Here is a 25,810-nt window from a genome sequence, read left to right as displayed (position 1 = left end):
TCACAGGTGCAAATTCAGTTAACCACACAGATGAACAGCTGAGGAGTCAGCTTGCTGCACATCTGGTCCTAAGCCATCCAAAGGGAAGGCTGTGTCCAGTGCTGTAACTGCCAGTACCCTTCACTTGTTTTTTGCTAGTTGAGCTTTAATCCTCTTCTGCCAGTAGATACTGGAAATGTGGAAATGGAACTTTTTTTGTAAACAACAAAGGTTGTACAGTCCTCTTACACCACAGGAGCTGTTGGTTGCAGCCATGAAAGATTCTGATGCACAGGTTAGAAGGGGTACACTCAGTAGTGGGGAGGGCATGTATTCATTATCTGATTGTATTGCCTTTGATTTTGTTGCAACATTTTCTGTTATCTAGGCATTCCCGGCTTTGGTCTGAGCTACTCCACCTGCATCCTGTGTGGGTAAAGGTGGGATGCTTCGAATGGGCTGGGCCCAACCTTTAATGCATTACTACAGCCTGGGAATGCAAAGGTGGAAATTGCTTTTACTGTGAATGCTGCTTTGCAGCACGGAAAATCAGCATGTGGGTTTAATCTACTCCAGGAAGGCTAAAAGTGACTGAAATTCACAGTGCCCAGACTGCTTATACTTAAATCCTTTCAGGCATTAGGCACGAGCAGTAGATATGTGCTGGGGGTGTGCCTGCAGTTGAAATTGTTGCAAACAGCAAAGATTGCCTGGACAGGAATTTAAATACATCTGTGCAAAGCTCTGAAGTGCAGCAGATGGAGGCCAGGACCTGCAATCCTGCCTTGACCCTGCAGTCCTGCAAGCAGTTCCTTTCTCTCCCGGCGTGTGGAGATGGCAGTAACAGTGCGGCGCAGGGGAGGAACTAGGAGCCTATTTGAAGGGGCAGGTATATTCTGAAGGCCACTTGGTACTGGCTGCACTGTACTAGTTAATGTGTGAAGCATAGTAGGAAAAAATATGGCCTAACTCTGCGTTCGTTTTTAGGCAGCTCTGACCGCTTAGGTGCCAGGCCGGCCAGGGGCAGGGCCCGGCGGCACCGCTGCCCTCAGGCGCGGGGCGGGCTCTGGGCGCTCCGCGCTGCGGGGCTGGGCCTGAGGGCGCGGCTCAGCCGCCGGCCCGCGAGAGGGCAGGGCCACGAGGGGCTGCCTTCCCCTCACACAGGAGCACCGGCAGAGCCTCTTCAAGCCTTAATTCAATGGCAGCTCAGACTAGATCCTTGGAACTCTGGAGCCAGCTCTTTATGGAACGATTGTTTAGCCAGGTACGAAGTGTCTGTCTCCGGCAAAATGGCCGCGCAAACTTCCATGTGGCTCGTAAGAGTGGAGAATTCTGTTGTAAATGCACCCAGAAGAACGCTTCATCCTCTAGATTGTAAAGAACGAGCTCGGTGAGGGTAGGTGGGCAGAGTGCGGTTTGGTTACACAGCTCGCTAAGGAATGGGGGGTAGGAAGGAGACGGTAGTGAAGCAGTTCCCAGGAGCGGCTGGGCTGTGTCCCCTGCCCTCAGGGGAGGGCTGAGTCAGGCAGGCCAGGCTCCACTGACAGGCTCTGCTCCTGCCAGGACTGCTCCAAGCCACAGACTGCTCAGAGGCAGTTTGTAATGTTCTATAGATAAAAAACAAACAAACAAAAAACAAAACAAACCCAAACAAAAAAAGGAAGCCTACTAAGCTCCCACAAGAGACTGGATCCCCTCCTGACGGTAAGATCTTTCCTGAAGTTACCTGTGGAGAAAACATGACCAACCACTTCAAGGAACAGCAAAAGCATATTTGTGACACAATTTACAAATTACTCTATTTAGAACTTTAATTTGCGATATTAATGACTGCAAAACACTTAGAATGACATTTGTTAAAGGCACATTTCATTTAATGCATAGTGTACCATTCTAAAATATCCTAATTTCCTTACAAAGTGCTTGAGCAGCCACATACAGATAAAGTATAGCAAAATATATTTACAATCTAGGGTTTAAATCTTAATCTGCCTAAAAATATTTAAAAAACTACAGAGATAAAATTAGTGCTTTTTTCAGCTTAACTGGGTGAACATACCCTGCCCTCTAATTTTTTCTAATTTTTTTTTTTTAGTGATTTGCTTAGATTAAAAAAAAGATTTCTGTACAAGATGTAGTTACAAAAAGGTATGTTTGAGGATACTTTCGTAAGTATTAAGCACCCTTTGAGATGCTTGTGTATATATATATATTTGGGAACCAAAAAGGGTGAGCTGACTGTACCTCAAAAGTATTGATTTCAGCTAGATACAGGAACATAATTTGTTTCTGATCAATACAGAACCTGGAAACAAGGAATGCTGAGGAGTTGAGTCAGTCATCCCAACGTGATTTGTAGCAGTGGGGAAGGTGCCTGCCCCATCCTGATTTAGACCTAGTAACCATTATTTGAATTTTTTCTCCCTTAAGCCTCTCCCCTGCCTAACCCTGCAGGTCTGTCCAGCATCTTGATTTTAAACCACCACCACCTTAGCATTGCATACTCCAGTGGTTTGTGTTTCTTCCTTGAATTAATAAAATTACCAGTTTTTAATTCATTTGAGTGCGATGCTCACTGCCTTAGCCCATGTACAGCAAACTCCTGGCCAGGATGAACCTGTGAGGTTACAGTGCTGAATAGTGCTAGAGGTAAGGACCACGTGGGAAATTTATTTTCCAAGAGTCAATGTCAAAAATAGATCTTGGTTTACAAATACACACAGTGTCTGGTCTAAATTACTTTTCAACTTTTGAGGTACAGCTTTTAGTGTTAAGGGGTTTATAAAATATACACTGTTTTTATCAAAAATATTTATACATTCTATTACAACATATTGCTTTTTACCCTCAGTAACTGCCAATCCAGGGGCTGGAGGTCAGTGGCCTACATGGATACATTTTTTGTTCACTTAGCCACTACGCAACATCGGTGAAGTGGTACAATTAAATTACTTGCCTGGAGGTAAGAATACATTACAACTTCCAAATATACATGTTCACAGCATGTATACATTGAAAATCCTTACGTTGCCTAGATATGATACTGTACAGCAGAGGGAGGAGGATGGAGGGGGTTGGATACAGACTGGGAACTTCTCTGCCCCCTTGGGGCGTGGGAAAGGCTCGAGGCAATACAGGAGTGGCCAGGCCTGGGTCTTGCAGCTGCTCCTCTCTGGGCTTACACTGAGCAGCCTCCTCCTTACATTCCTCATCCTAACCAGGGCCTTAAGCCGTGCTCAAGGAGTTTGAAGGCAAAACTGTTTGGCAAGTGGCTTTGGTAAACTCTCCGGATTTTTCTGGGTTTTTCTTTGTAATGGAAGCACTTACACAGTTGTTATCTCAAAGGCAAGGTGTTCAACGTTTTTCCTAATAAATACCGTAGAAAATTTACAAAACAAGGCATATCTGTTCTCAATACCATTATTTTAAGAAGACAAGATGAAGGTGTACATAAAAATGTGTAGTTTTAAAGACTGCACAATGTTTAGCTGAAATAATTTGCCTTCTCCGACTAGAACCAGGTTCTGTGTATCACCAGTATCCCAACTTACTTCAGTGTGGCTGAGTGAAGATTACCTAGCTCAAAGTCTGCTTTTCCCACTTGAGGCAGATACTTTAGAAAGCGGTGTTATCTGCTGTGGAAGAGTGAGAGAAACTGTACAGATCCACGTGTGCCCGTGTGCGGGAAGTCACAGCCTGGGTTCACCAACTCAGCTTAGGAACGCCATAGACCTGCTTTCCAGTGCTCAGATAAAAAACAATATACAAAGAGGCCACTCTTCACAAGAGTGTTAAAATAGTACTTAAAAGGATCTTCATGTGATTTTAAAAAACCCAGAAGCTACAGGTGGCACAGAAAGCAATTGAAGGGTCAGTATTCTTCAGAGAGAGGCATTCTTGTGAGCCAGTCAGCTGGGGCTTCACAGTGTGTGGAAGTTAACACCAATCAGCAATGTAATCAAAATCTCTGAACATTTCCTGCTCTTCTTCTGAAAGTATCCTTGGTTCCCGAGGTGGAGTGAGGATAGGTGCTTCAGAGGTAAATTCATCATCAAAATTACTAACATCTTCTCGTCCTCTAATGGTGGGTACAAAAGGAGGCTTGACTTTCTTGGCCAGTAAAGCATGCCAATCTATTTGCTGTAAAAGAAATGAACTCATGTTTAGTGTCTCCCTCGCTACTCCTTTTTGTCCTTAGAAATAATACTAGTTTGTACTCACCCTGAAAAAGTGATGCTTTTTCACATCCTCAGCATCTTTCTCTCCAGCTCCAAGACGCCGCTCTGGATTTCTTCGTAGCAGCTGACAAAACATGCAGAGTTTCAGTGGAGAAATTCAGGGGGAGGGAAAGGAAGGAGGAAGGATGAGTGTTACTGTGTAAGAGCCAACACCAAGATGAGGTGGACAGTGCAGTTTATACTGCCTGACCTGTGGGCAGTCTTTTCCCCTTGAAGGAATGGACAGCATTGCTCTTTCAGCCTGCTAGCACAGTTCCAGTAGCAGCTAAGCCAGGACCAGTGCCAGAGCAGACTCATCTGTCTCCCTGCAGAGTTGTGTGCCATGTTAGTACTGGGCAAGTGCTCAGTACAGAGTGCAAAGTTCCTCTTTGCTGGTGAAGGTACAGATTTACATAAGGCAGTCGTTCTTGCTCAGCCCAGAGAAGAGATTACCCTGCTGTCTCAGTGCTCAGCTCCTTCACAGCAGTTTATTTACCAGGAGAGGGTTCATGGTGTTTCATACATTCAGCCAAAGGAAAGGGTTTCCTGGTTAACTCCAGAAGTTTGATGCTTCCCCCTTGTAAACTGTACTGCTGTGAGCAGCCCCCCATTCCAGGCAGGGCCCAGCAGCAGGTGGGTTGATATTTATGATGCAGCCATCAAAAAATAATGTTATGTTATGAATGAAATTCTGTGATGGAAAGAGCATGCACAGAGCTCCAACTACTAAATTGCCAGGACAAAGTTCCTAATACATGTATTGTGGGTGCAGTGTAGTATCCTGTCCCCTGTGGATACTGGCATGAATTTTCACAGCAAAAATACCTTTCCTAAGTCCTGCCCTTAAAACTGTATTCTGCTTTGTCTCTCCAGGCAAACACTGTGTCCCTGGGACTAAGGAATCATTTTAAGTTACTGAATATTTATGCTATTATTTAGTTATGTCACAGCAGTTACTGTGCTGCAGCACATTGCTGAATTGGGTGCTAAACTGATATTTAGCATCAGACATATATGTGGAGAGGCTGATTCCAAATGCTTTGGCTTTGGAACCACCTTCAGTACTGCCTTTCCATCAACTGTGATAAGGTGCTAACTTAGGTTCAACTGCCTTCCTTTGATAAGAACACACATCTCACTAAGGAATAGCACTAACAATAACCATAACCAAAATCAGCTGTTCTTTGCCAAGAATGGGACTGCAGATGCCATGTGTACAGTGTTCCCTGCCCCAGCTGGAATGAAACCAAAAAGATTTAAAAGTCTTTGAATTAAAATATTCATGTGACGGTGCTAATCTAGCAAATATGTCAATGCAGCAGTGTTTGGCCAGAAAAAGAGAGCTGAACTACTCCAGTTAGGTGAAACAAGGAAACTTAGTTCAGAGAGAAAATAGAGCCTTAAGTGTTTTACACTTTAAAAAGAAAAACTGGCTTCTAATAAAGTGGAATGGCATAGACAATTTTCATTTAAGGTGACAGGCAGCATGGCACAGCATAAATGAAGCAAGTCCAAAATTTAGTGGTCAAAAAAAAAATACGAAGTGCAGGTTCCTAAGTTATTTTGTTCCTCACAGAAGTAATTGTTGGAAACAGGACAAGAGAGAGATACTGTAATAATTATTAAAATGTTCTTACCCGTCTCATTATTGAGATGGCTTCTGTAGATAGAAATCGTGGATATCTTACTTCATCATTTACAATGCTGTCAAACACCTCTTCTTCATCATCTCCAGGGAAGGGAGACTATAATGAAAGTAATTAAAGAAACACTATATAAACATGCTTAAAATCGCAACTGAAAACAACATAAACTCGGCTGAATATTTAGAATCAGACACCATGAAATGAAGTCTTCCTTTTCAGAAACAGATACATGGCTTTTGATAAGGAAGAGAGAAAAGGCAAGTTGGTATTATCCCATAATTCCTACTGAAGGACTGTGTTTTAAAAATGTGCTTTTAGATGTAGAAACACCTAAAACTGGGTTCTTCTTTGAACTCAGGGTATACATGGAAATTATTGATGAGCTCTTTGGGGTAGCTGCCATTCACAAACAGCATGGTCAATTTGTTTTTGTAAAATCTTTAGCATGTTGCAGCTCAAGGATTTTCAAACTATTTTGAAGTGTCCTATCACTGATGTAGGTGATGCTGTACAAGCTCTTTTTCCTTTTTTACCTGAAAGGAAGTGAAAGTAAGTAGAATGACCATCTTTTTTTGAAAAAGAACAAAATTACGAGTTTTTAGCATATGTGCTATCACTGTGCCACCTGGGAGATACTGTTACAAAATGGACCAGAAGGTAGAGCAGTATATGCAATGGCAAATAAACTTCTCAACAGTGATTTATTTATACCAGCTCATTTACATGGAACTGAGGCTTTCTATTTTAGTGTGCTTGGCATAATCTTTCACTGCTATCCAGTTTTATGTGTTAAAGTTCACTTCTGTTCAAGCTACAGGGGTTTATTTTTTCCCCCAGAAGTATTTGAAAGCAGAAGACTGGTATTGCTGTGCACATTCAGATTTGGTAACAGATGTGTCCTGGAAACCTAGCTCCCCCAAACTGTACGTACAGATGTACTGTGCTCTTATTCAGAGACATTGATATTAATATGCCATTACCGGAATTTGATTTAAGACATAATGATGTAATTAAAAACAGAGTAAAGCAAAGTTCTGTTACAACTTGCTGGCTTCTACAATTGCTGATAATTCAAGCTCCAGACATGACTTGCCAACTTCTCCAGTGTTGCAGCAGCCAGTATCAGGTGAGTAGCTGCTCAGTATTTCTCACTTCTTGTTCTTGATGACACATTAAGATGCTCACTGTAAAGGTGGGTATGTCTATGGATGCTGTATAATGGATAGTGATAGTGTGGCAGGTAGAGCATATGAAGTGTTAACAGGCTGGTACCTGGAGGTTTGTAACCATTAAACATTCCTTTTTATGACTCTGCTGTACCTTACTAGAACTTACCTCACCTACCAGCATCTCATAGATAAGAACACCAAGACCCCACCAGTCTACAGCTCTTGTATAGGAGGTTTCTGTCAGCACCTCTGGAGCCAGAAATTCCGGTGTGCCACAGAATGTGCTTGTTCTGTCTCCAAATCCCATTCCTGAAAGTTACAGATAATGAAAAGTAAGCAGTATTTTCTGCCATTCCACAACCTATTCCTTCAAGCAGAACTTCTCTCCAGAGCAGCTTCAAATGATAGTGTAGTTCTTAGGGCCTGTGTCCTGAAGTCTCAGGCTAGTGAGGTAAAACATTCTCTACTCCTTTCTCCCCATGTGCCTCTGTTTCACATGCTATCCCTTGCTATATGCAATGAACCAGATTAAGGTTCCAGTTACACTCTGTTACCCAGTTATCTTTGTTTAGAAAGATACAATCTTATGGTCCATTTCTACCAGTTAGCAAATGAAAATGCAGTACACACTAGTTTAGCCAAATGTGCCCCTCCGGATGCTTCTGTAGCACAAATTACATACAGTAAACATGGAGTGTAGTGAAAGAACATGGAGCAAAACAAGCCCTGTGGATTTGCCAGAGTGGCACAATTTGGGACATCAGCACCACCAGGCCTGATGTGACGTGACAACAGGAGCTACTGCAGCAAACTTGGGAAAACCATTTACTGTAGCAGTCAGTAAAGGAAAGAGCTTTCCTTCTCATTTTGTTTTGTTATTTACAGAACTTACGTGTAGCTACAGTCACAGGACTTGCCCTGACACGCATGTCTGAAGACCTACTGAATTTACCCAATTCCCTTTTAGGCTATCTTAAAGGAAAACATATGAAAGAGAGGCTATATAAACTGAAAAAGGATCTTTGCAGTTTATACACACAATGAGTTTTCAGAAAAACACTGTGATAGCTACTTCTGTTTGGTATTTGCCAGTAGTGAGATGCTTGAAAGTAACTTTCTAGGCTTCCCTTTTGGGACAATTTCTCAATTTTACCTGTAATATACTTGGCACGTAATTCCCATATACTCAGATATGGAAACAGCAACTGCTTCTGAACTAAAAAACAGAAAATGAATTTGCAAAAAAGCAAGAGCTCAGGGTGGATTATAATGGCAATTGACTTTGTTGTGCAGTGTCAAGTTGTTTAGAATGAGGAAACCACGTAATGCTTTTTCTACTCACTTGCAAAATGCATGGTGTGCCACGTTAACAAGATCTGATGAAATAAGAGTCAGAATAGGTGATGCCCACAACTGACAAAAAAATAAATAAAAAGAGCAGGGCAATGCTCACATGCTCCTGATATTTCCCACTAAGGAACTTCCTCCTATACAGAGATGTATTTTTGTTCCTTCAAATGACACATGGTAAAATAGACCCTACACACATCTGGCAGTCCAAAACCTTCAAGGAACAGTCAAGTCTAGGACAGATTATGGAATTCCCCTAGAAAGAAAATTTAAGGGCCATTACCTTCTTTGCAAAGACCAAAGTCGGCAATTTTCACAAAGCCTTCCGTGTCCAGCAATAAGTTATCCAACTTCAAATCTCTAAATGAATATTTGAGAACAAAATTGCATCACTTGATGTTTCTTCAGTACTATTCAGAACAGCTGAAATCCATCTGCTGGAAATGACTACTTACCTGTACACTATTTTGTGCTCATGTAAATACTGAAGTCCAAGAACCACACACGCAGCATAAAATCTGTTGAAAAAGTTAAAATTACAATGGAATTTTGTCTTGCTTTTCAATTATTGTTGATTTTTTTTATGAGCCAACCTTTGAAGATTACCAATTGGTACAGATTAGTTTTATACAAGGCCAGAGTTTTAAAGCCAGATGGCTTTTGCATCTTTTAAACTGTAACATGTTTGCTTGGGCTGGAGGATAAGTTTTCTGTAGTGTTCACTGCTATAGTATTAAAGGTTTTCTAAATCAGCTTACTATTTTCCTTTTTTAACCTTTTCTACTATTTTAACTCTTCATTCAGCTTTTTTATGTGATCTTAAAAAAAAGTATTATAAAAATAAATACTTGTATATAGATTTTGAATTCAGTGTAAACCTGCATGTCTTCTAACAAAATCAGTTAGAATCTCCAACCCTTTTAGAAACTTAAGCAGCATTTACTGAAGTGGCATAATGTGGTGGCATATGGTGATAAAGCCCTTAGTTCTTATTCACTGAGCAAAGTGCCCTTCATTTAATGCACAGGAAGGGAGGGATACTCACACTGCTCTGGGTTCAGAGAAGACATCAGTGTGAATGTGCATCATCAGATCCCCACCAGCAGCATATTCCATTACAAAGCACACGTGATCTTTGGTTTGGAAACAAGCAAAAAGGTTCACCAAGAAGGGATGTCTTACACTATTCACAGTTTCAAATATTCGCTTTTCACACATCAAGCTGCAAACAAAATCAGGAACAATATAAAGCTCAGTGCTGAACCACAGTTTTTCAATTCTCAGAAATTACTGGTATTTTATACTTAATGTTTTTTTGCTCTATTCCTCAGGATAAGATAAGAACTTTCGTTTTTTTGGCTCAAGAGAGAGATTTTAATATCAGAATTTCATGAATTTATATTTAGCTTTCTCAAATGAAAAGAAGAAACCTAGCAGTCCATGAAAATTATGCCCTGACAATTTTCCTTCCAAATACTTGGATTACATTAACTATGCATTGGTATCATGTGACATTCATTTAAATCAATTTTTATTTTAATTGTTTACAAGATGTAAAGTGGAAACCCAGTGACAGTATTACAGATATCTATCTATAGTAATTCCTGATTATTTTTCCCCAAACCAATTGTTTAAGTTGTAGGTTATTGTTAATACAGCTATCCTTCTTCCTGCAAATGGATACTTAAAAAGTCATTTTTAAGCAACTGTAAAAACACTTTCTTGCACTAAAACCATTTTGTAGTGGCCTCTACATGTCCAAGCAAATGAAAAAAAACCCAACCAAACGCCAGAACCTGAGTTTTGGGTCAGGAAGATTGAAAAACACCCACCAATGGAGTATACAAGGGGAAAATATGATGGACAGAGCATGACAGTGTGTTACAGGTTCAGAAATAGCAACACGGGTTCTGTCAGCAAAGCAAACAGTCACTGTTATCCCCCTAGTGTGATGGAAGTCATTAGAAGTAATTAGAATAAATAATTGCAAGAGAACCTGAAAATCAAAACCAGGATCAGCTTTAAGTGAGAGCTGCAGTTCAGGCATAAGAAGGGCACTAAAACAAACCAGGAGTTTCTCTGCTCCCTCCTTGCCCCACAACAAGAACACACATCTACAGCAGCCAGCTAGGCAGGAACAGCTCCCTGGTAGAGCTCACAACTGATTTATGGAATCCATGTTACATTGTACAAACTGACCTGTCTACTTCATCACGTGCCACAATATCTCCTTTCTTTAAGGCTTTAATAGCAAACATCTCATTTGTGTTTTTGTATTCTGCCAACAGCACCTAAAACAGAGCAGATAAATTTAAGAGCTGTATCTAGTTTTTGATAAAGCCCTGACACTTGAAACAGCCTTCTGACATTTACCTTTCCGAAATGTCCTCTGCCCAGTACAGCGCAGCATCTGAAATCCTTCAGACTGAACTGAAATCTTTGTTGTGGTCTATGTAGATAAAAAAAAAGTCACAAAGTTTCTAGTTGGTTTGTTTAAGAAATGTTATTCAGCTCGAAACAGGAAAACCATTGCTTTTTTACCTTCTATCTTCAGACTCTCTGGTGTTGGTGTATTTCATGTCTGAGTGGGGAACATCAGACTCACAGATTATTTCAGGCTGGAGTTTTGGAACAATACTATTTCTGCCATTTTCAAAATCAAAAGTTGTTACTTCATCCTGTGAAGAAGAATAACAAACCTGAAAATTTAAAACATTGTGAAGGCAAATGAATGCAGAAATTTTACTATAAGCACATGAAATTCTTTATAGACCCATTACCTAGGCTAAAATGGCAAATTTCCAGATGACACAGGTAAGTAAGATTTTAACAGACTGATGAAACCTACTGCTCCAGTTGTTCTGCTCTTTCTTAATAGAACCATTTTATCCTGAATACTCTAATAGTTTTGGAGCTCTGGCTTTTTTTCTGTGGTGGAACCAATGACATGAAGTGTTAAACACACCAACCACAGAAACAGTTTGCCACCAAGAGCAATCAGAGCATTCTATTTACACAGTTCTGTGCGTGGAAGTTAAGGGAGCATGTGCTGACATACATAAAAGAAGAAATACATCATAAAGATGCCAGTATTACAACCTTGTTAAACTATATAACCCAAGATTCTTAAAAGTTACTTGCCTGAGAAGGCACTTCAGGAGCCTTTATCTCAGAGGAAGATTCACATATTTCCCCAAGGGAAGATGCACGGGGTGGAGCAGGTGGAGGCTCAGGCTCAAGTTCAAAGTCCAATTTGGCTACAGGAGAGTCACTGACAAGAAAATAAATAACTCCTCAGTGCATAGCAAAGACTATTTTAATACCTGTAGATTTCACCAAAACCAAACCTTGTGTATCAATCTAGCTATAGAACAGTCTTCCACAACTAAAATATGGAAAGGTCAGCAGCCTTGCAGGATAAATCAGCTTCTGCACACTTTCTGTACATTAGGGCAGAAGCCTCTCAGGGCTCTCTCCTGCCCTCAGGGGTACTGCAAAGCTTCAGGAGTGACTTACCCGGCTGGCAGGGTCAGTTCAGCGAGCTGGGCATCCACCACTGACCCTGTGGCAGGCACTGGGGCTTGGGGGCTGAAGGTGCCAGAGTGATTCACTGTAGGAATAGCTCTTCTTACCAGCCTTCCCCAAGTGGCAATATTAATATTCATCTGAGGAGCTCTGAGAAATGTTTTGCCTACAGATATTGTGAAAGAAGAAAACAGAGCACAAGTAGTTTCCTTACTCATTACCAAAACCAGTAATTAAAAAAAACTCATATTAATTAATTTATAGTTTATGAAAAACAAATGGATTTTGTCATTTTTCTTAGCAATTTCTAATTATTCACAATTAAATGCTAACGCATAATAAGAAATTTTAATACAAAAGATTTCTAAATGCAGTGCTAAATCCTTCATAATCAACACCATTATTTGAAGGCAAACATTAGATCTCTGTATGAAAATTTCACAGATCTATACAATTTCTAAGCTTTACATGTTTATATGAAAGAATCACCTTGCTGTTTTGAAAAAATTTTCTTCTGCCTCTGGAGTTTTGGTCTTCTTTCAATAACTGGATTAAAAAACGTAACCTGCAGTTCAAATAACGTGTGTTATAATTCAAGTTTCAGAACAAAATGCATTCTTACAAGTTCAAGGAAAACTTGTCAAACTATTCTGCCATCTAATACTTGCAAGTATGTTCAAGTGCTTCAAAGAAACATTCTTACCTCTGCAAACAGAGTGCCCTGGGGTTCGAGATAGAGACACATGCCATGCCGTTGGTTGTCCAGGAAATCTTCCAACCTCAGAAACTTTACTGCACACAAAGATCTCCAGTCACGCCAATAAACTGAGATTTCTAATTCACGTGACTAGGACAGGAAACACAGACACAGGAAATCACTTATTAGTAATTGTTCTGCCAGAGTTACCAGAGCACAAATTTAAGATCAAGGAACTCAAGGACCAAGATGTAGAGCTGTTTTAAAAAGCTTCAGGGCTAACCAGTCAGACTGAAGCTCTCTAGGATGATCACAGCATTTAACTTCAGTTCAGATGAGATCTCCAGTGCACAAATTAAAAGCACAGGTGTAAAATTTCCGCTGAGAGTAGAAGTGGAGAGCCACAGTCACCAGACTTTTTGGGTCAGTCTAACAACACTGCTTGTTCAAGATGTTTTAGCTCAAGCTCTGGCAACAAAGTGTAAGTTGTGCTTAGAAACCTCCACTGTGGTAGTTTCTGTATTTTTTACAAGTATCAACTTCATTTTAGGCCTGCAGACATTTTAGTACCTGCATACACGCGATGATGCAAAACTTTATAGAATATCTCTAGAAATTCATACACCTTTTGCAACACGATTGTAAAGAGGGGCCAAAAACTTTAAACTACCAGGAACTACTGCTGCATCTTGCTGATGTGACTTATGTATTCTTAGAGTGTCTTACATGTGTGTTACAAAACCTGTCCCAGAAGTGAAGAATTCTGCAATACATGTGAATCCTACAATGTAACAACACCATTTGTGTGTTACTACTTCAATTCCATCATGATACATCAATTTACTGTCCACCATAGCTATGATAGGTTTTAAAAGAAGTAGAAGTCAAGAAGAAGCACCAGATTAAAAAGTAACTTTTAAGCACACAAGGATTCACAGAATATTCTGAGTTGGAAGGGACCTGTGTGGCTCATCACCTCCAACTCTTAAGTGAATGACCCCTATGGGGATTGAAGCCATACCTTGGTGTTACTGGCACCATGCTCTGCCAGCCTCAGGATATGTGGCCAGGAACAGCAGAAGCAAAGTCCTTTTCTGGCACCCGAGTTCTTAAATAGAGCCCATGACACATATGAGGCTGGCAGGAGCAGCTACTACACCAAGAAGTTCTAGTCTTAATCTGAGAATAACTGAGGCTTCAGGGCTTCACAGCTACTTTGTTTTTTCCTGCACTACTCCTAACTGTAACCTGAATTTCTCTACCTGCAAGTCTAAAATTGCTTCCTTCCTAGATGGAGGGAATCTGGATTGGGGCTCGGCAGGGAAAAAGCAAAAACAGGGAAGTGGCTTTTCTTTTTTCTCGTGTGAGAAGTATGTACTGGAGTAAGCGTGTACTGGAGATAACATTTAAGCTCCTAAAATACAGTCTTATTTTCAGCCTATATTTAACACTGACAGGAAAAAAATAAACCTTGTACCTTAAAGTACTAGAACTATCAGGTATCTATATAACATCTATATAACATAAATTCTACTTCAAAAGTATCAGTTCAATACTTGTGCCTTCCAAGTAACTTTGAAGTTACAAGAAAGAACTATTAATGAATTTATTATTCCTGAAGAACTGACCAGCTTAACAGGAGAATACTTCTATAAACACTGGAAAAATTCTATGACATGGTTTTACCAAAACATCCAAACTGATATGATATCACACTTTACTGATAAATAATTAAAAGCTGATGATCCAAATAAAAAGCTGATGATCCAAATAAAAAAGTAAGCACGATCTCTCCCATCTCCCATTTCTGAAAACCCACTAAGGGTTAGATTTTGGCAAAAATATTACTATTGGTTTGTAAGTCAGAAAAGGTAAGATTTCTAGAATGCTGGCCCAGCACAACAGCCTAAGCCCAGGGAGCTCATTCTAGTAAAGATGGGAATATTGCACTTACAAAATTTGAACAAAATGACAGCAAGAGGGAAAAAAAAGCAAAATGAAATTAATACAAGAATTAACTACAGCTGTCAATGAAATCAGACCACACTTTTACCCTGTCTAGTTCCAGTGTAAATTTCTGATCCCATGACTGATTGGAAATCGGTTTCCAGCTAGTTTGACCAGCCACGGTGTTATCCAGCTTCAGTACAGCACAGACTTCATCTGTAAGTAAAATACACAAACTCAGCTTAAATCCTTAAGAGGATTTTCCACAAACAAAAAATCTGCAGTAAGTTTCCCTTAGAAATGTAATCTCATATTTAATTGGTTCTTACGGGCATAATAGTGTGGTTGTGCTTTTGCTTTTGTTAACAGCTTAAGAGGCGAAGAAACACTTAAAGTTTTAAAGCTTTGAATCAATTTAATATTTTAAATTACAGAACAAATCATGCCCATGAAAATTTAAATAAAAGCTAATGCATAAAAATAAGAAAAGTAAGGGTATACTGAACTGGACAAGTCATCAGTTTTCAGAAGGTTTCTACCACTCCCACTTTTACTTTTACTGGGTCTGCTTATGAAAGATGATCTGGCTTCATTTGGACTCCAACCAGGTAAAGTAATTGATGTGGCTTTTGATCGACCAGGGACACTTTCTAAAATATCTTGGCAGCCCATGAGCCTCACTTCCAGGGTACCTAGAAGAAGACAGATAATAATTTACGAAAAATTTCTGCTCTTAAGTAAACCAAGTGAATGACTAATGACTGATTGATGGCAATAGCTCACATTCTGACTCCCACAGGGTATAACAGAAAGATCAGATGAAATCAAAAGACAAATCTAGGACACACATATATACTGAAAATAAAAGCATTAAAAGTCAGCTATGTGGGACTCAATCTTCTAGGGAAGAACAACAGTTCACCAAGATCAAATAAGCTTTTGTTCTGTCTCAGAAGTCTTTTTGTTTTCTTCTCTTGGGAACCTAACTGACTTGGGTTTGAGTTGTGAACAATGTCATTTTTTTAAGACTGACAAATTTCAAGTTTCTTATTAAAGAAAGAATCTTGCAGATGGAGCAATAACAATTTTATTGAGTTTTATATAACTAGTTAATACTGGATAAAAATCAACAAAGTATTGAGACTACAGATTTGTGTAAGAAATCACATTTGCCTGCTACACCCTAAAGTCAAATTTGTGTTAATAGGTAATTTAAAATCATTAAATTGTTCCAATTTGACTGAATTTGGATTTATAAAAGCTGAGACAAGAAGCTACTCTTCAACAAGCTATTCTTACAAATCTTTGATGTCTTTAACCAAAAGAGGTATAGAAGCTGCTGTTCTAATTGAAGAGTTTCCTCCAGCAGCACAAAAACATCTCAACCACAGATGGTTACAAGAATGGTAGGCTGGCTTCATCCTGTACAAGATAACATCTATAAAACTGTGACACCACTGACTGACAAAATCAACTACTAGAAGTGGTGAAATTGGCCAGTTCATAATCAATGTCAGCAAGAATGCAGCTCTGAAATGCAGTCTTGTTTTGTTAGCAAATAAACTTAACCATGAAACTTAAAAGTACTCTTTTGTAACAGAAACTTAACTCAGACTTAACCTAAAAATGATCTGGCAACACCATAGCCCACAGAACAGACAGCAAGAAACCAGTCTAAGAAGAAATCCCAACCTGTAGGAAGCTAACAGCCGTAAGTGACAGCTAAGCATTAGGCTATGAAGATGCTATTGGCTTCCGAAACAGGTTAAAAGGTAAAAGAATACTTCATTCCCAAACTCTGTTTAGAAAAAAAAATAAATATTAATAATCAGAAAAGCTATACTCTTGTATAAGGAATGGATGCAAATCAGAAAGTTATGTCGATGCACTTTAAGAGGTATGACAATAGCACTGCTCTATTTCTCACAAAGCATTAGAGGCAAAACACAGAGACACTGTTCATTTAAACCCAACTCAATACAAAAGCTCTTTGTGTAGGCAATATGAAAGTGAAACTATGAAGAACTTCACAAGCATGTAGCTTTATCAATTTCTATTAAAAACTTTTCGTATGTATCAGTAAATCATATTTAAGGGAATTGTCACCATAAGGTATTTGACTCTTGATTATGTGTTACAGGAAACAGAAAAAAGGGCAAGTTGTTTTAAACCTGAGGCATGATACTTCCTGCCTACAGTCACTGATCATTTGAGATTTAATTTGATGAAAAAAGTTCTTCTTACCACACAACTTTACTAGGACTCTTGGCTGAGGTCCTGATAAACCACAGTGCAAGAGAAATAGACTTGCTCCATATTATTATTATTATTATTATTATTATTATTATTATTGCTAAGCAGAAGAGCTCCTCTTTTTGTTTTAAAATATAACCCCACAGTACTTAAAAATGAAATTCTGTTTCAATTCTACATGTATATCCTGAGTAACACTTGAATTACAGGTAGTTTTTTCCTAATAAACTTACTGTTAATAATAGGCTTAATAGTTACATGTAAAATATGTTAGGAAACAAAACAAAATCAAACCTGTCTGTTATAGGAATTCTAGACCACTGACTAAACAAATTTAGAATAGCAACATACCCCCAAATAAAGAAAAAACCATGCTTTTGATTAAGAACTTTCTGAGGCAAATGTTCAAGACCTTTGTTAAAGTATCACTTATCTGTTGAAACCTTACTTTCAATGAAGGACAATTCCAGGTGAACCCAAACTATGAGACGTTCCTAAGTCACATTTATATAGAAATGTACGGGTTCCTCACAGTAGGCTAAGTCTCTTTAAAAGAATCAACCCAATCTTATTTGCAAGGAAAATAATTGACACCAGCAAACAAAGAGTGTCCCATGGTTTCATGTATGTATGGTAAAATAGGAACTGGGAGAAAACCTGGGTGCCTATCTCCATCTCTGCCACCTCTATACTTATATGATCAGGGCAACTCACAGAACCCTTCTTCCATTTGGTTTCCCTATTTGTAAAATGGGGATAATGATACTTATCCACCTTGATGATAAGTACTTGATAATCTCAAGACGAAAGGCATTTAGTAAATGCTGGCAATATCATTCCATAGGGAGCTCTTTAAGACTAGAGCGTCACATTTTCAGTAACATTATAAAAAGGTCAACAAATAAAGAAACTTATCTGCATTTTTTGCAGTGTATAGACACTTGGAAACTCTAAATGCCTTTGTCTGGGAAAAGAACAACAATTAAATATGTCCAGTAAGAAATATAGTTGGCATTAAAGGCCTGTTTTAAACTGTTAATTAAGATCAAAAAAGGAAAAACAAAACTGCTCTTTAAATCATACCTGTTAAAGCTGCTGGTTTGGACAGTGTACTATACTGGTTTTGAGTAGATATTACACTCTGACGAGGACTTAATGTGGGTGAAGAGACTAATGAAAGCTCTTCTATAATAATACTGCTTTTGGGATGGTTTTTAGGAAGTTCGTTCAATCTCTGTTCCAGTGAATACTTCAAGAGGTCCAGCTTCTGGCTTGATTCATTAAATCTTGCTTGAGCCTTTTCAAAATTAAAAGAAATTGGAAATAATTCAGTTTTTTTCCTTAAAGAACCTTTAAAACAAAGTATCAGAAATTGTAATGACAAATTACTTCTGAAAGTGCCTTTCTGTCGGTAACTTTCCCAGATCCAAGTAATTTCATCACATTTTTTGCACCTTCTGCTACAGCATACTCTATCCTAAAATGGTGCCGTAATTCTTCCATTCGGAGTTCAAGAGGGCTTATCACAGGTTTTGCTGCAAAGAGATATAAACAAACAACTTTCATTGAAGATAACAACCAGGCTTAATTTCTTTAATATCAAGCCCTCCTCCAAATAAACAAAGGGGAGAAGAAAAAGGGAAAAAAACCAGGAGAGATGTATATTTGGTAGTCAAAGAGAAACTTGAAGTATGTAACAAAAGCAAAAAGTAGTATTTTAAGCATCTGCATTTGAATGAAGAAATAACTGATCAGGGCATCAATTCAATAACAGCTCCTACTTCCTGAAGAGCTGTAATTGCTAGAAGGTGTGAGAAAAAGAATATATCTTCAGGGGAGTTAAGGGACAAAACTGAAATATCCCAAATATTCAACTGGCAAGGAAGTTTTGGGATTTCAACACTCCTGAACTACACTGTGAGCATTTATCTTTTAAATTGCTCTGTAGCAAAGTAGATCCCTGATCAGTTTCTGATAATCCCCCTGCTTCACCTGAAATCCCATGGAATCTGGCTTTGCCAGCACAGAGAAATAAATACGAGAGATTCCATCCACTGGCTTTGCCAAATGGTCTGGGTTAACCATTCTAATGTCCACATCTTACAGTGCTTAGATATCCCAAACAGAACATTTCCTGAATATATTCCTTTCTGTTTAAAGCACTAAGAGTAGTAGGAACACAAAAAGGTATTTAAAAGCCCTTTCTACCTTGAATTTCCTTTTCTTTTAAACAAATGATATACGTAATCCATGTACTAAAATGGGGTGTTAACAAGTCGTGTGGAAAAACAAACACAGAAACCAAACACCTCACACACCAGAAAACAAAACATACACACATATTTTTCATTATCTAGGCTATATACAGGCCCTGACTACAAGCATTGTCATACAATGTCAATATTCAGAAATGGACACTGAAATAAAGTTCAAGACTTAGAGATATACCCATATGCCCATAAGTTTCTAGTACACTCATGCTATTAGAGCTCAGGAATATTTTTTTTTTTTGTTATTTGCAGATTTTCAATTAAATACAAGCTTAAAAATACTTCTGAAATACAGCACGAGTATTTCAAGCCATTTTAACAACACTTGGTTGCTTTATCTGTAGTTGCTTAGCACTCAATCTAGCCTAAATACCAATAAAGCCAGGAAAAACTCTCCTCCATCTGTCCTACCACTAGAAATAATAAGGTCAGTCTATTTAAGTATGACAAGCAGGCTTTGTACTGGCATCACATTTTTTTAGCATCATAATATAAAGATTATATGCTTTAAAGAAAAATCACTAATTATTAAGACGAAAGCATGCACAAAGGGAAAAGGTAGACCACAAAGTAAAAATTGGATGGCATAAGTTATAAAAAGGGTGATAAAGAGAGATGGTATTTCTCTTCATTACGATGAAGGTATTTTCCTTCACATCAGATGTTTTTGGCACCCTAAGACACATGAAATTTTGCCTAGTCTCTAATTATTTTTGGTTCACGCAAGATGTATCAAAACATTTCTACCAGAAATTTACGATAAGTCTGCATGCATATGGGTATATATCTATATGGCATTCTGACATTAATGATTCATATTTCCTTTCTACACCATCACCATTATCGTAAGCCAATTCATTGGTCTGGACTGCCTGAAGAATCTGCATCCTTATAACTTCTATTTTTGTCTTGCTGTCCTGAAGCATCTGCTGAGCTGTGGCAAGGAGTTTTCGATCCTATTAAAACAAACAGACAAGTTGAAATCATAAACTTTTTCATGGAACAAGTCACACTGGAAGTTTCAAAACACGCATACTTAGGAACAAGAACTAAATCTGCACCTTTCATTTAGTATAGCATTAGGCAAACTAACCACATTAGGATATTGGTGGAAATTAACTTGGGACAGAGGCATTCGTTGATTAAAGACTGTAAGTCACTCCCAGGCTAACTGTATGTGTTTCAAGGTGAGTAAAGGAGACATGATCTAGAAACATTGCATGTGTAGATTAATATTTTGTTATCTCACAGTAAGGAAAGGAGAAGGTATTAAGTGCAAAATACCTCCAAAAGTATGTAGAATGTCGCAAATTTACTTTGAGTATAGTAAAAACTCTTGTAATAGACAAATTTGCTAGACTAAGCCCACATAAAAGTAATTGTACTATTTAACCTGAGCTGATTTTCGATATTGAAATTAGAAATATGATGTTGTATTATACAGTGTATAATGAATACAGTGTATTTGTCCCGTCCATGCAGTCCCTATCAATCACAGTAATTAAGAGCAGTCAGAGCAGATGTGTACCCCACCCTTCTTACAGCCCAAAGGATATTTTGGTTAACTCATTTTGCAGCCACTCTGTAACCTTGTTAATAAGTTACTTTCTCATGGACATAGTTTATAATTGTATTTTTAATTTAATAATGAAGTTATCAACTGTTTAAGAAGTTAAAGAAATTAAATTCTTCCCTTGTCATAACCAAGAGCAAGAAGCTCAGATCCCAGAGCTGGAAATACTAGCACCAAGAAGCATACTCTAAGAAAACTGTATGCTGAGAAATTTACCTTCACAGAGCTCCTCTAGGACCTTGCACCTTAATGCATTCACTAAGATATTTTAATGCTGCCCTATGTTCTGCAGGGTAGATACACCAAGATCTACATATAAAAAGAGTGGTTTTGTGGAAACAAATTGTGCCCCCTGTGCACACCATAGTTTCACAACTCTTGATTTTAAGTTTTAGTAATCATTGCCATTTCAAGGAGATACCACAGTTTTCGTATTTTAAAATTCCATGTTATCTATCCAATTAATGATCATGCTGACTTTCCTAAAGCAATACTTTCTCAAATACAGATGTGAAATTTTGGAGTAATCACTGACTTTGGCAGGGTATAGGATTTAAGTAACAGATTACAAGTCACTCTAAAATCCTGTATTAAACCTTATCCGTGCATCATTCTGATATATAAATATGCTGGAAGTGTTTCTTCCTCTGTATCTTCACTTTTATCTTATTTTTGATCTTGCTGCTCTTGATTATCCCTCACAGTCTCTTACTGGAATGGATTTTCTTGCTCAGGAGCAACATTAGCCCTTCAATGTGTAGAGTGGAGGCAATCCAGCATTACAGAGATATCCTTACATTTTAAAGACACAGAAGATCACATCTTCAGAATCAAAATGAATGTGTAATGCTCAGCAGTTCTCTTAGTGTTGGAGGCTGAATACAAAGTATTTCAATGCATCTTCTGAGTACAGAAGAACTGACAGTGCCTGTAAAACTGATCTGCAAAGCTGTCATGGGATCTCAGAGAACCTACACACATCCAAGGAAAGATGATCCTTATCTCAGAATGTTTAAGTCCAAATAGGTTGAGCTAAATGTTACTGAAGCAAGTAAAGCACAAAGGGAAAAGCTTCCCATGAGATGATGGGTTTATTAACAGCCTGCTTTTTCATTTTTAGAAAACAGATTATAACCTCCCTCCGTTAAATTTAGGTCTCAAAATAATACAACAGATTTGAAATTAGATCATACAGTACACTTGAAGAAAGGTCACAAATGAGTGTAATATGTTTAGAGACGGTCCTATGGCTACTTTTTAAAGAACTACTGGATTACTGGGATTGGATTCAAACTGGGGATTTTCTGCCCCTTTTGCCCACTCCATCCAGATGCTTGGATTCTTTTAAGCTCTGCATCCTCAAGTCTACAGTTCAAACCTGCCAAACTAACTCACTGCTGAGAAAGGCAAAAAAAAAAAAGAATGAATACCCACCATTTCCATCCTGTTTGCTGAAGTGGCTGGCAATGCTTTTGTGCTTTCCAGCGTGCTCTCTCCAGCCCAGTTACTATATAGTCCCCATCTGGTAGGCTCATTTAAGCATTTACCAATCGCAAATACAAGATTCAATCATAGATTTTAATTACATGCCTCAATCTAAAGCAAACCAGAATTTATCTTCTCTACCTAGCCTGATCAAAGCCTGCTACAAATGTCTAATATTACATCCTCAATGTTTAGTTAAGTTTTTCAGCCTGTTATAAGGTCACTTACCAAGGGTTTATTAGAAACCTACTTCATGTACATCTTTTGATCCATTTGGGTCAGCTAATTATTAGTTTTAAGTGTACCTGATGTTAAGTACATGGCCCCAGAGGATGTAGACTCCAAGGAGCTGAGGGACTGTGGTGGATGGACAGCATTCCCAGGACCTTAGTCAGATATTTCTTCTATTTGCCCCCAGCTAGTACGTTACAGTCACTTTCAGATAAGGCTACCTGGGACAGGAGGAACTCGATGGCACCTCTGGTCCATTGAGTCTAAACTCATTTGCTGGAAGAAAGCAGTGCTCCCTGCTATTTTTTTCAAGGTGTAAGGAAGTCATGCAGTAGGCAGTCACAAACTCCCCCTCCACCAACACCTAGCCCAAATTCAGTCAAAAACATGAAGTTCCTTTCCAACAGTTGCTGGTTAAAATCCGTTTTAAGGGGTAGCAATGTAATTCCCAGATTCCTATTCTTCTAGCCAAACACTTCTTTTTAGTAAGTTTACTGACCAGAGAGGTGTTGGCTCAGCTAAAAATCTTAAAACATTTCGATTCTACTTACTACTGTCTGGACAAAAACATCTAACCAAGCCACTACACATTATTTCTTAGATCTACTCTTGTGTTTCCCCTTAGTCTGGAAATTAATCTCCTTAATGATTTAGTAAAAGTAAATGAAAAGAACAGCTCATAAGTAATGAATGAAAAGTAAGTAGAGGATCTTTCCCTCCCTTTTTTCTCATTTGAGAACTATGACTGCCTTATACTCCCCAAAATGTGTTGTTAGTGGGGGGTTTGTGTTAGTTTTGTGTTTGGATTTGGTTTTGTTGACTTTTTAAATCTTGTTTTGTTTTCTTTCATTTCAAAGGTTTGGATTGTCTTTCCCTTGAATTGAGGCATCCTTAGATTATGATGAATTTTATTACACAGAAAAGAATATGTAATAAGTTGAACAGAGGTTAGCAAACACTCCACCTCCTTGGAAAAATTCTGATGCTAGCAAGAGAGAATAGTAACTCAGATATAATAGTAAGTGTGGCTTTATTTTTAATTTCACTTTATTCTGTCAGCTGCTACCTCTAGATTACCACATTTTGATAAAAAGAAATTATTTCAATGTGTATTTTATGTGTATGTGTATCAATGCAGGTTATGACATCTCTATCAGAATACTACACACATCCTATTGAAGCTTTTGGCACTGATCTTTTTACTGCTAACTACAACTAGATGACACCTCAGAACAGACTTGGCAATACTGCCTTTGTTGTAATTATCATGCACATTACAATGTAAAACTAATGGATCTTATTTTTTTTTTTTGAGTGGAGCTAGGAAAAACACCAGACACCAATCAGTCCTACCAAGCTTTGCTGCTAAGTGAATCCCACATGGTCAAAGATTACTAGATGTACTAAATTTAGTAAGCCGGATTTATTATTTAGGTTGAACTGCATCTGCACAAACTGATAAAACGATCATTTCTGTGGCTATCAAACCACAACAAAAAATGGTATAGTAATTTGAAGCAGACCTGATGTAACTGTTTAAGAAAAATATAGCCCAAACTAAAAATTGAAGTTGCATATTGTTTATACATTGTACAGTTACATTACAGCAATGTGAAAACCCATATTCATTTCATGATCTTTAAGCATTCCAAAACCTTACCTTTGAAGAGCCATTTGAGTACATCTGTATCATATTTTCTGCTCCCTGTTTTACCTTCAGTTCTATATCCAACTGCTTCTTTAAGGCCATCAATCTGTTGTTTGTAGAAAACCGAGGATCGCTATTTGGAGTATCAGGAGTGCTAGGACAATCTGTGAATTAAAGGTAACATATAAGCATGCAGAAAGAAAACAGGAAGAAAACACCCAAACCACTCCCCCCAAAACCCACCTTACACTCTATTCTATGGAGTTACAGGTTAAACAGAACTGGAACATCATACTTGAGAATTAAGAGTGACCCTCCTGTCCAGAGCTACTTTGCAACAGCACTGCAAATGCGCCTTAACATGAAAAGCCTCCCGAAAGCCCTGTGACTCCTACACATGTCCTAATTCACATGAATCACTTCCGGGAGTGGGCAAACAGGCAGGTTTGCAGCTGAGCCTATTTTTATTTCAAATGAGTTTTAATTCTTCTACAACATCTTGATTCAATTAAAAAATGCAGTTTTCCATTAAGCTTTCTTACACTCCTGATTTGAAATCAAAGTGTTTTAACAGCAAACCTGGATAATAGTAGTAGATACTAATGAGCACTGCCTGAATACAGCCCTTGAGTAGATCCTCATCCACTTGAGTGTGAATACTGCAGACATTGTTTATGCCAAAATTAAGAACAGATAAAATAAGCCTTTTTTTCTGATTGTAAAGCTGAATGTTTTCTGCTCTGCAATCATAAAGAAATCTGGGATAACTGGATATATAGGTACACAGGTTACTGAAAAATGGACTAATCTATGGGAAGGAGAAGGTTTTTTCATTTAACAACATTGTTGTGTTTGGGTCTCCCTCTTGTTGGATGAATTTCATGGAATGCAAGTTAATTTTACCAATTAAATTATAAAGTCAAACTCCTTAACTTTTCATAACCAGTCTATTAAATAACTTCATATTTCAGCTTCTGCAACATGAACTGTTAGTAAACTGAAAGTAAGTGGCCACTGGACTATTTCCAGCACATCTGTCCTTAGAGCTAACTATCTTCTTCCCTAACAGCCCCAATGACTTCTCTTCCAACCTTTTGGTAAAACAAGACAAATTACTTCTACTGTAATAATTAAAAAAAAAATTTTTTTTCTACCCCAACAACTGAGAGATTATGTTCTCTAGGGACAAATGGCACTGGATTCTTGGAACATATTATTTACTGAAAACAGTTACAATCTTTTTTCAAATAGTAATAATCTTCCTTGTATTAAAACTAGGATGAGGAATCAAGTTCCTGAAATCCTCAATTACCAGAAAACACAGGCAGTACAGTAGTATCTTACAAATTTTTACTTATGAGGTGTCAAGGGGAGATGTCTTATCTGCCATTTCATATTTCTTCTGTAAAGGCTTCTGGTAACTACTTTTGGAGATTTAATACATTTTGCTTTCAAGTTTGCTGGGCAATTTCCTCTTAAATTGCAGTCTTTGTCGAGGCTACATACAGATTTCATGTAAGGAGTTTTAATTTCCTCTGCTGCTAATTCACTCTTCAAGCCACTTCAAGACTCTTACTGCATCCTCACTACTTAAAGGTAGGGCAGAAAATACCAAATGCTAAAAAAAAGAAATTAAAAAAACAGATCTGCATTACTCCTCAGCTGTTTAGTCGTTGATCCTCTCCTCAATGTTTTAGCTTGGTTGCTCTGTGGAACTGTACTTGAACAGCTTTACCTTAAATCTGTTATTAGTAAAACATAGATTAACAAAATGCTTTCCTATCACTAATGTCTTCACTTTCAACTAATCCTCATCTAAT

General features: G+C 38.2%; 1 protein-coding gene across 1 annotated transcript in view; it reads right to left on the bottom strand.

Moving 5' to 3' along the window:
* Positions 1 to 1,776: 1,776 nt before the first annotated feature.
* The window catches only part of PKN2 (protein kinase N2), a 54,362-nt gene continuing 30,328 nt past the window's right edge, over positions 1,777 to 25,810 (bottom strand). The window contains 20 exon segments of the mRNA XM_033067435.2: positions 1,777 to 4,119; positions 4,201 to 4,281; positions 5,834 to 5,941; positions 7,178 to 7,320; positions 8,645 to 8,721; positions 8,817 to 8,879; positions 9,407 to 9,583; positions 10,561 to 10,652; positions 10,735 to 10,810; positions 10,903 to 11,039; positions 11,503 to 11,632; positions 11,878 to 12,052; positions 12,376 to 12,451; positions 12,590 to 12,733; positions 14,637 to 14,746; positions 15,037 to 15,222; positions 17,867 to 18,080; positions 18,173 to 18,318; positions 19,892 to 20,009; positions 24,003 to 24,154. Coding sequence (XP_032923326.2) covers positions 3,916 to 4,119; positions 4,201 to 4,281; positions 5,834 to 5,941; positions 7,178 to 7,320; positions 8,645 to 8,721; positions 8,817 to 8,879; positions 9,407 to 9,583; positions 10,561 to 10,652; positions 10,735 to 10,810; positions 10,903 to 11,039; positions 11,503 to 11,632; positions 11,878 to 12,052; positions 12,376 to 12,451; positions 12,590 to 12,733; positions 14,637 to 14,746; positions 15,037 to 15,222; positions 17,867 to 18,080; positions 18,173 to 18,318; positions 19,892 to 20,009; positions 24,003 to 24,154 — 2,609 coding nt within the window. The 3' untranslated portion in view covers positions 1,777 to 3,915.

The sequence above is a fragment of the Catharus ustulatus genome, chromosome 9 (genome assembly GCF_009819885.2).
Source record: "Catharus ustulatus isolate bCatUst1 chromosome 9, bCatUst1.pri.v2, whole genome shotgun sequence".
Taxonomy (NCBI): Eukaryota; Metazoa; Chordata; class Aves; order Passeriformes; family Turdidae; genus Catharus; species Catharus ustulatus.
The sequence above is the reverse complement of the archived record's forward strand: the minus strand, read 5'-3'. Positions and strand labels throughout refer to the sequence as shown.